This window comes from Moschus berezovskii, chromosome 22, assembly GCF_049115385.1.
Source record: "Moschus berezovskii isolate FMDL1 chromosome 22, NW_MosBer_1.0, whole genome shotgun sequence".
Classification (NCBI taxonomy): Eukaryota; Metazoa; Chordata; class Mammalia; order Artiodactyla; family Moschidae; genus Moschus; species Moschus berezovskii.
In genome coordinates, this window is record NC_142481.1 from 48682723 (window position 1) to 48693153 (window position 10431).

The 10431-nt window shown below is 36.3% G+C and overlaps 1 protein-coding gene across 1 annotated transcript in view; it reads left to right on the forward strand.

Annotated features, from left to right (window-relative positions):
- The window catches only part of HDIP1 (HDAC and MIER1 interacting protein 1), a 34402-nt gene extending 27363 nt beyond the window's left edge, over positions 1–7039 (forward strand). The window contains exon 4 of the mRNA XM_055412862.2: positions 5284–7039. Within this exon, the coding sequence (XP_055268837.1) occupies positions 5284–5402 (119 nt within the window). The 3' untranslated portion in view covers positions 5403–7039. The remainder of the gene's footprint in view (positions 1–5283) is intronic.
- The last annotated feature ends 3392 nt before the right edge of the window (positions 7040–10431 follow it).

The window sequence follows — 10431 nt, forward strand, 5'->3', positions numbered from 1 at the left end:
TAAGGCAAAAGAGAGTTTCAGTTTCTGGTCTCGGAAATACCAGGCATCATTGAGGGCAGAGCTATCAAAATGGAAAGTTAGTGAAAATTAGAGATAGTAAATATTGGGTTCTCCAGTCAGGCTTTCATAACGGAAAAAAAAAAGTAACTTGGATGAGTTTTTGCAGGGTGGAAAAAAAAACACAACTTCCATTAATATTCTTTGTAAGAGAAGTTGTGGTAGTAATGAAACAAAAAGGAATTTCCTTTTTCTTAAAAAGAAATTGAAGATGTCAAAAAGGTACCTGGAAAATGAACTTTAAAATGAGAATCTTATACATATGTATATATACACATAATATGTAACTTTAAAATGAGAATCATATATGTGTATATGTATATAGATATGTCTGTATGATTTGCAAAAATGTCAAACTTTAACAGAAATCTGATAGACAAAATTGAATAAATGTACCAGAATGTATAGCAATAGGAAAAGAGATTAAAAATAGAATAGGAAACATAAGAAATTTAGAGGACCAGTTTGAGGTCAGGTCAGTTCAGTTCAGTTCAGTCACTCAGTCGTGTCCGACTCTCCGCGACCCCATGAATCACAGCACACCAGGCCTCCCTGTCCATCACCAACTCCCGGAGTTCACTCAAACTCATGTCCACAGAGTCGGTGATGCCATCCAGCCATCTCATTCTCAGTCGTCCCCTTCTCCTCCCGCCCCCAACCTTTCCCAGCATCAGACTCTTTTCCAATGAGTCAACTCGTCGCATGAGGTGGCCAAAGTATTGCAGTTTCAGCTTTAGCATCAGTCCCTCCAATGAACATCCAGGATTGATCTCCTTTAGAATGGACTGGTTGGATCTCCTTGCAGTATAAGGGACTCTCAAGAGTCTTCTCCAACACCACAGTTCAAAAGCATCGATTCTTCGGTGATCAGCTTTCTTCACAGTCCAACTATCACATCCATACATGACCACGGGAAAAACCATTGCCTTGACTAGACGGACCTTGGTTGGCAAAGTAATGTCTCTGCTTTTTAATATACTATCTAGGTTGGTCATAACTTTCCTTCCAAGGAGCAAGCGTCTTTTAATTTCATGGCTGCAATCAGCATCTGCAGTGATTTTGGAGCCCCCAAAAATAAAGTCTGACACTGTTTCCACTGTTTCCCCATCTATTTCCCATGAAGTGATGGGACCAGATGCCATGACCTTTGTTTTCTGAATGTTGAGCTTCAAGCCAATCTTTTCACTCTCCTCTTTCACTTTCATCAAGAGGCTTTTGAGTTCCTCTTCACTTTCTGCCATAAGGGTGGTGTCATCTGCATATCTGAGGTTATTGATATTTCTCCCGGCAATCTTGATTCCAGCTTGTGCTTCTTCCAGCCCAGCGTTCCTCATGATGTACTCTGCATATAAGTTAAATAAGCAAGGTGACAATATACAACCTTGACGTACACCTTTTCCTATTTGGAACCAGTCTGTTGTTCCATGTCCAGTTCTAACTGTTGCTTCCTGACCTGCATACAGGTTTCTCAAGAGGCAGGTCACGTGCTCATATGTAAATAATTGACATTGCAGAAAAAGAACATAGAAGATGAAGGAGAAGGAAGCCATCAACGAAATAATTCGAGTAATTTTCCCAAACCTGAAGGACACTGAATTTCTGTATTGAAATACCCCACCAAATTAAGTGGATGGTTAAAAACAAGATATTATGCAAAATTATATCATCATAAATTATCTCTCTTTGGTTAAAAGGAAAATCCTTCAAGTGTTCCAAGGAAATAATCAAAATGGTACAGTGAAATACTATCTAGCAAGGAACAAACTACTTGTGTATGAGCAACATCAGTGAATTTCAAAAGCATGTTGAATGAAAGAAGCTAGACACAAAACAGTACATACTACACAATGCCACTTATATGATTCACAATGCCACTTATATGTTCAAGAACAGGCAAAATGAATCTGTGGTGGTGAAATATTTCTTGTAGGGTGGGGAGGGATTGACTGGAGAGGAGAATGAGAAGTTTTCATATCTTGATTGTGGTGTGGATCATCCAGTTGTACATTTAAGATCGTGTATTTCATTTTAGGTAATTAGCAACAACTTAAAAAATAACTATAAAAAGTGGTATAGAATTTTCTTAGCAGTGGCACCAGTATTTGGAATGTAGTATTTTGCCTTTAAATACTAAGAGGAAATCTTCAGGTCTTTTACTTAACCACACTAGTAACTAGTGTGAAGAAACACTCAAGAAACTTTCTAATATTTAGGATCTCAAAAAATTTGCTACCCATACTCCCTTTCTCAGGAAGCTGCTGCAAGATACATGGCATCAAAATGAAGAAGTAAACCAAGAATGTATCCTGAACTTAGAACACAGGGTCCATCTCAGAGAGATGAGAAGAATCTCCAGCATGATGTTGACAAGAGATCTCAACATGATAACTGTGCAGTTGGCCTAGAAAGCAACCATGTCAGATTGGAGTATAGCAGAAGACTTTCTTGAAGAATTTCTTCAAGAAGATAAAGTTGATATATGTAAACAGTCTGAAAGATTTATCCAACTAGGAGAGAATTTGGGTTCAGTTAGTAATGAAAACTAAGCAAATGAAGAAAGAGAATCTTTTCAGGGAAAACAATGTACAGGAAAAGTGAAATAATTTATGTAATGAATAATGTAAGCACAATATTGATCTCATCAAAATGATAATATAACTGTAATGGGAAGATGTGATAAGAGTACGATGGCAAGAGACAGCAATAAATCCTAATTTTTCACAGTGGAAAGTCAGTTTATAATGCCTGAAACCAGAAGTCCAAGATGTTGCATCAGATAAATGCTGTTCAAGTGCTGCACTCAATGTGCCAGCAAATTTGGAAAACTCAGCAGTGGCCACAGGACTGGAAATGGTCAGTTTTCATTCCAGTCATAAAGAAAGGCAATACCAAAGAATGTTCAAACTATCGCACAATTGCAGTCATTTCACATGCTAGCAAGATAATGCTCAAAATCCTCCAGTCTGTGCTTCAATAGTATGTGAACCGAGAACATCCAGTTATTCAAGCTGGGTTTATAAAAGGCAGAGGGACCAGAGATCAAATTGCCAGCATATACTGGATTGTAGAAAAAGCAATGGAATTCCAGAAAAACATCTACTTCTGCTTCACTGACTACGCTAAAGTCTTTGACTGTTTAGATCACAGCAGACTGTGGAAAATTCTTCAAGAGATGAAAATACCAGACCACCTTACCTGCCTCCTGGGAAACCTGTATGCAGGTTAAGAAGCAACAGTTAGAACTGGACATGGAACAATGAACTGGTTCAAAATTCGGAAAGGAGTACTTCAAGGCTGTATATTGTCATCCTGCTTATTTAACATATGCAGAGTACATCGTGTGAAATGCCAGGCTGAATGATTCACAAGCTGGAATCAAGACTTCCTGGAGAAATATCAATCACCTAAGATATGAAGAAGTCTGATCGCCGAAGAATTGATGCTTTTAACTGTGGTGCTGGAGAAGACTCTTGAGAGTCCCTTGTACCTCAAGGAGATCCAACCAGTCCATTCTAAGGGAGATCAATCCTGGGTGTTCATTGGAAGGACTGATGCTAAAGCTGAAACTGCAATACTTTGGCCACCTCATGTGATGAGTTGACTCACTGGAAAAGACTCTGATGCTGGGAAAGGTTGGGGGCAGGAGGAGAAGGGGACAACGGAGAATGAGATGGCTGGATGGCATCACCGACTCTGTGGACATGAGTTTGAGTGAACTCCGGGAGTTGGTGATGGAAAGGGAGGCCTGGCGTGCTGTGATTCATGGGGTCGCAGAGAGTCGGACACGACTGAGCGACTGAACTGAACTGAAGATATGCAAATGACAGCACCCTCATGGCAGAAAGTGAAGAGGAACTAAAGAGCCTCTTGAAGATGAAAGAGGAAAGTGAAAATCAGACTTAAAACTCAACATTCATAAACTAAGATCTTGGCAAATAGATGGGGAAACAATGGAAACAGTGACAGAGTTTATTTTCTTGGGCTCCAAAATCACAGTACATGGTGACTGCAGTGATGAAATTAAAAGATGCTTGCTCCTTAGATGAAAAACTTTCACAAACCTGGGCAGCGTATTAAAAAACAGAGACATTTTTTTGCCAAGAAAAACAAAGTTCCGTATAGTCAAAGCTGTGATTTTTCCAAGTCATTTTCAGATATGAGAGTTGGACCATAAAGAAGACTGAACACCAAAGAATTGATGTTTTTGAACTGTGGTGTTGGAGAAGACTCTTGCGAATCCCTTGGCCAGCAAGGAGATCAAACCAGTCAATCCTAAAGGAAATCAACCCTGAATATTCATTGGAAGGACTGATGCTGAAGCTGAAATTCTTAATATTTTCCCAACGTGAAGAGCTGACTAGTTAGAAAAGACTGATGCTCTGAAAGATTGAAGGCAGAAGGAGAAAGGGACAACAGAGGATGAGATGGTTGGATGGCATCACCGACTCAATGGACATAAGTTTGACCAAGCTCTGGGAGATGGTGAAGGACAGGGAAGCCTGGCATGCTTCAGTCTATGGGGTCACAAAGAGTCAGACACGACGGAGCTACTGAACAACAAAAGCAAGCTATATACATGTTTAACTGATTAAAAATCAAAGCATAATAAAAAATCCAGACAAAAGTAGAATCATAGTAGAACCTGAAAAAGTAATTTGTAATCCACAAAGACATTTATATATGATTTTAGCTGGCTTGAGATAATAGGTGGTTTTTCTTTTCTAGTTTAGTTTTCTGTATTTAAAAAAAAATTCTACCATGAACTTGGATTACATTTGTAATCAGTTGGGGCAAAGTAGAAATAAGTGTTGGTTAGTCTTATTTTCTGTAGCGGGGCTAAGGTGAAGAATTTATTATATTCATAAAGGCACCATTGATGTTCAGGAGGGACCATATTTAGGGTGAGGAAATTCATTTTGATTGAGACAGTGAGCTCATGCTACTGAGAAGAAAGAAATATTTGAGATTCTTACAGAAATGTTAGACTGTGTGTATAGAAATATATATCCAGTCTCTATTTAGTCTTAGAATTAAGTTCATGCATTTTAGTAACTCCTTTGTATAATTTTAATATTTTAGTTTAGTAACATGATACTTTATACCATTTAGTATGCATCATAGTATTATGTATAGTATTTATTGTCATTTAAAGAAATAGTGAAAACTTTAAAAAATTACTGAATCTACTGCCTTTATGTTTAAAGCTTTCCCTTTTTCTTTTAACAGAGAAACAGGAAAAGGAAATTGACATCTATGCTAACCTCTCTGATGAAAAGGCTTTCGTGTTTTCGGTCGCCTTGGCAGAAATAAATAGAAAAATTATTAATCAAAGACTTATTCTCTGATATTTGTCTGCAGAATGTGTTGAAAGTTTCTTCAGGATTACATCAGCAAATTCTCAAAACAGTTGTGGACTCTCAGGAGCATTCTGATTGCATCAATAAGGGCCATTGATTGTTTTTTTCCTTATCATTTAGCCTGTGCCACACTTTGGGAGTGAAGCTATAGGCTTGGACTGTTTTGGGGATTTCCTTGTTTACCAAGGAGTATTGTCAGTGTTTGTGTTTGGGATATATTGTATTTACTCCAAAAAAGAAAAAAAAGTAAACAGACTGGTTGGCTGTTAAAGAATTAAAGGATAGGGTTGGGAGTGGAAGTATGAAAACCAGAGAAATAAAACGATAGTTTTCAGGTTTGCCACCAGAGATGCAATATTTTAAATACTTTGAGAAAGAGTGACTTTTAAAAATATATATTTCAGATTTGAGCACTAACATTGCATATTTACAGTTCATTTAATAAATTGACAATTGATATTTTATTGAATGGGGAATTATAATATAAACTGTAAGTTTTGTCTTAAATTGATTTTTTTTTTGCCTTTTTATGACTTAAGGTATGGGTTATATTTTAGAAGCTACTTTCTAGACAGTTTGGAAGTTTGGGTGCTATATATGAAGAAAAACATTTAAGGATATATCATACTTCAGATATAAACACTTTGTTTTCTTGAATGTAATTTATTTATTGGTTAAAAAAAACTTTTTTGCTCTCGAGATGGTGCCTGTTAACCTAAACATAGAATATATTTATTACATGCAAAATATTTCTTAGATAGCCACTTTTAAGCAGTAATGTTCTTTCCAAATGGATGTTCATTTATACATCCTGAAAATTATTTAAGGTGTTACTTAACCTCACTCTGGAGGAAAAAGAAAATAAACCTTAATATTGAAACTAATAGATTAAATAGTGTGCTATAAGCTTTTTGTTATAGTGAAATTTGTGAACTGTATTTAAATTATTAATTTCCTAGTGTTAATGATAATTGTTTATAGTTGATTTGTTTTATACTTAATGCTTTTGCATTTTTGTATATCAATTTTGTGCTTAACACATTCAAACTTGGTAATGACTTTCCTTATTTTAAGTTGGTTGTGGCCTCTCCCACCTCCCCCCAACCCCCCAAATCTGTATGGAAATTCTAAAGCCTTATTAGGGAAGGTAGCAGCAGTTAGACTTGCCCTTGCTTAAGGGAGAATTTTCCTTTCAATTTCAACGACAGCATTGTCAGCTTCAGGCTGTTTCTCCCATTACTGCTCAAAGGAAAAGAGGTTTACAATGTTTTGTTTTGTTTTTTCTTTATTTAAATGGTAGCCAGCAGAGGGAGCTTAAGAGGTGCTCTGGGTAGGATATAGGATTTTTCCTAAGAATTCCTTTTCTCTCAATCTCCATTATTTACCTGCAAGTACTACTACATTTATCTTTTATGCATTTTAAAACCCTGGTAATAAAGTTTATTCCCAGGAATGTTAATGTGACTTTTATCTATGAAATAAAATGATAAGAAACTTTTCATTTTGAGAAAAAAAATAAATGATTAATATCTTAAAATGCTTATGAACTTATATAGGCATACCTCCAAGATATTGTGGGTGCAAATCCAGACCCCTCCAATAAAGCAAATATTGTGATAAAGCAAGTCACATGAATTTTTTGGTGGTTTCCTAGTGCATGTAAATGTTATGTACATATTGTATGATACTGTAATTTATTGTGTATAATAGTATTATGTCTTTAAATGTATATATATGTACACCTTAATTTAAAAAAATACTTAATTGCTAAAAGTGCTAACCATCTCTTTGCTGGTGGAGGATCTTAGCTTGACGTTGATGACTGTTGACTGATCTGCGTGAAGGCTGAGGTGGTTGTGGCAATTTCTTAAAATAAGACAGTAATGACGTCTGCCTTATCGACTGCGTCTTCCTTTCATGAACGATTTCTCTGTAGCATGTGATGCTGTTTGAAAGAAGTAGAACTTCTTTCAAAATTGAAGTCAGTCCTCTCACATTTATTACCCTGCTTTGTTAACTAAGTTTATGTAATATTCTGAATCCTGTGCTGCCATTTCAACAGTCTTCACAGCATCTTCACTAGGGGTAGAGTTCATGTCAAGAAACCACTGTCTTTACTCATTTATACAAAGTAGCTCTTCATCTGTAAAAGTTAGATCATGAGGCTGGAGCAATTCAGTCACAGCTTTAGGTTCCACTTACGATTTTAGTTCTCTTGCTGTTTCCATCACACCTTTGGTTACTTCCTCCACTGAAGTCTTGAACCATCCATGAGGGTTGGAATCAACTTCTTCCAATCCGGTGTATGTTGATATTTTGACTTCTAACCATGATTCACAATGTTCTTAATGGCTTCTAGGATGGTGAGTCCTTTCTAGAAGGTTTTCAATTTATCCACACCTATCAGAGCACTCACTGCCTATGGCAGCTATATATAGCTTTGTGAAATATATTTCTTAAATAGTAAGTCTTGAAAGTTGAAATTACTCTTTGATCTGTGACCTACAGAATGGGATGTTATGTTCGCAGACATGAAAACAATATTAATCTTGCTTGTACATCACCATCAGAGCTCTTTGGTGACAAAGGTGCATTGTTAATGAGCATTAATATTTTGAAAGGAATCCTGTTCTGAGGAGTAGGTCTTAATAGTGAGCTTTAAATAGTAAATCATGTTATAAACAGATGTCATCCAGGCTTTATTTTTCCATTTGTAGAGCACAGACAGAGTAAATCTAGCATAATTTTAAAGGGTCCTAAAGGTTTTCAGAATGCTAATAAGCTTTGGTTTCAACTTTAAGTCACCTATTGCAGTAACCCCTAATAAGAGAGTCAGCCTGTCCTTTGAAGCTTTGATAGCAGTCATTGACTTCTTTCTACCATGAAACTCCTAGGTGGCATCTTCCAATATAGGAAAATTTATTGTTTTGGTGTAGCCACCTTCATTAATTATCTTAACCTAGGTCTTCTGGATAACTTGTTAACAGCTTCTACATCAGCATATGCTGCTTCATCTTGCATTTTTATGTTATAGAGACAGCTTCTTTCCATAAGCCTCATGAACCAACCTCTACTACTTTCAAGCTTTCTTCTGCAACACCCTCACTTCTTGACCTTCACAGAATTGAAAAGAGTTAGGCCCTTGCACTGGATTATGTTTTGGCTAAATGTGGCTGGTTTGATCTTCTGTCCACATGGAAGATCTTCATATCAGCCATAAGGCAGTTTCCCTTTTCATTTATGTGTTCACTGGAATAGCACTTTTAATTTCTTTCAAGAAATTTTCCTTTGCACGCACAACTTTGCTAACTGGTGCGAGAGGCCTAGCTTTCAGCCTATCTTGACTTCTGACATGTTTTCCTCACCAGGCTTAATTATTTCTAGTTTTTGATATAAAATGAGAGACCTGTGACTTGCTTTCACTTGAACCGTTAGCATCCTTTTAGAGATATTAACTGACGTAATCTTAATATTGTGTCTTGGAGGCCAGGGGAAAGGCAAGAAGACGGAATGATCGACTGGTGGAGTGATCAGAATATATATTTATTAAGGTTGTCATCTTATGTTGTCAAAGTTCATGGCACCCCAAAACAATTACAGTAGTAACATCAAAGATCACTGATTGCAGGTCACCAAAACAAATACGAAAATGAGAAAATTCAAAATGTGAGATTAGCAAAATTGATACAAACACAAAGTGAGCAAATGATGGGGAAATGGCAACCTATAGACTTGGTTGATATAGGGTTGCCACAAGCCTTCGATTTGTTTTCAAAAAGGCAGTATCTGCAACGCTCAGTAAACTGAAGTATGCCTATGTTTATTTAGGTCCCCAGAAAAAGCAAGAAGCTTATGGAGTACGTATCTCTATAAGAATTATTGATGTCAGAGCCAACCTGTTTAAAGCTGAAGACCCTTAGATGAAAGTCATGTTAAAGTAGTCATTGGAAGTACTTCCCTGATGGTCCAGTGGTTAAGACTCACTGTTTCCACTCCAGGGGGTGTGGGTTCAATCCCTGGTCAGGGAACTGAGATCCCACATGCTGTGCTGCATAGCCAACATAAATCTTTAAAAACAAAAATTAGTCATTGGAAACAGGAAGGGAGGAGGTAGGTAATTAGGCTGGAATTTGCCACATAGAAAAGTAATTGTTTCAGATGTTCAAATATTCAATCATTGGCTTATTTAAAAAGTTCTTTCGAAGGGCAAATCTTAGGTGTCCTTTGTTTGTGATGTAACCTATTTAACCAATTTCTCTAAAAGTCATATTTGTTGATAAATATGTATATAACTCATAAAGATGAATTTGTCTAGGCACATTGTAGTGGTCTCAAAACAGTATTTTGTAACTAGTGTTGAAAAAACCTTTCTTGTCAGCAGATGTCCTAAAAGTATAATTATAGTAATTTTAATTATATAATGCAAAATTTGTTCAGCTCTAATATTTATAAATGATATGATTATTTAAAATGCCCTAAAATGATTCCATGATGAGGTCTGTTGAAGGTATGTTCCTTCTTAAATGTGAGCAAGATCAAATAAAAGTTATTTGAGGGTTGTTAGGCAAACCTATAAAAACTTGTATGTTTACCTTCCTAGCCAATCTTAGACTTCCAAAATGTTTCAGGGGGCATGTGAATGCTTGAGATTCTGTATGCTTGGTGGTGGTTTTTATTTAAGTATGAACATTTCTTATATGTTTATGGGCAAGTTTAAACTATCTAAAAGGGAAATACTACAGATAACTTCTGTGGCAGTCAGTGGAAATGATCACACAGCTTGAGACAATTTATATCATGATGAAATAAAAATTTTAATTACATATGACTTAGAAATTAAGCCAAAGTAAATTCACATGTCTTTACATTTCAGAAATACTTAAAAAGTAATGATAGGTATCCCATGACATCTATTCAGTTCAGTTCAGTCGCTCAGTCATGGAATTTTTCAAGAATCCAAGATAATTCTGACATGCATCTGGATTTTAAAAAGTGATTACAGGTTTTTCTGTTAAAT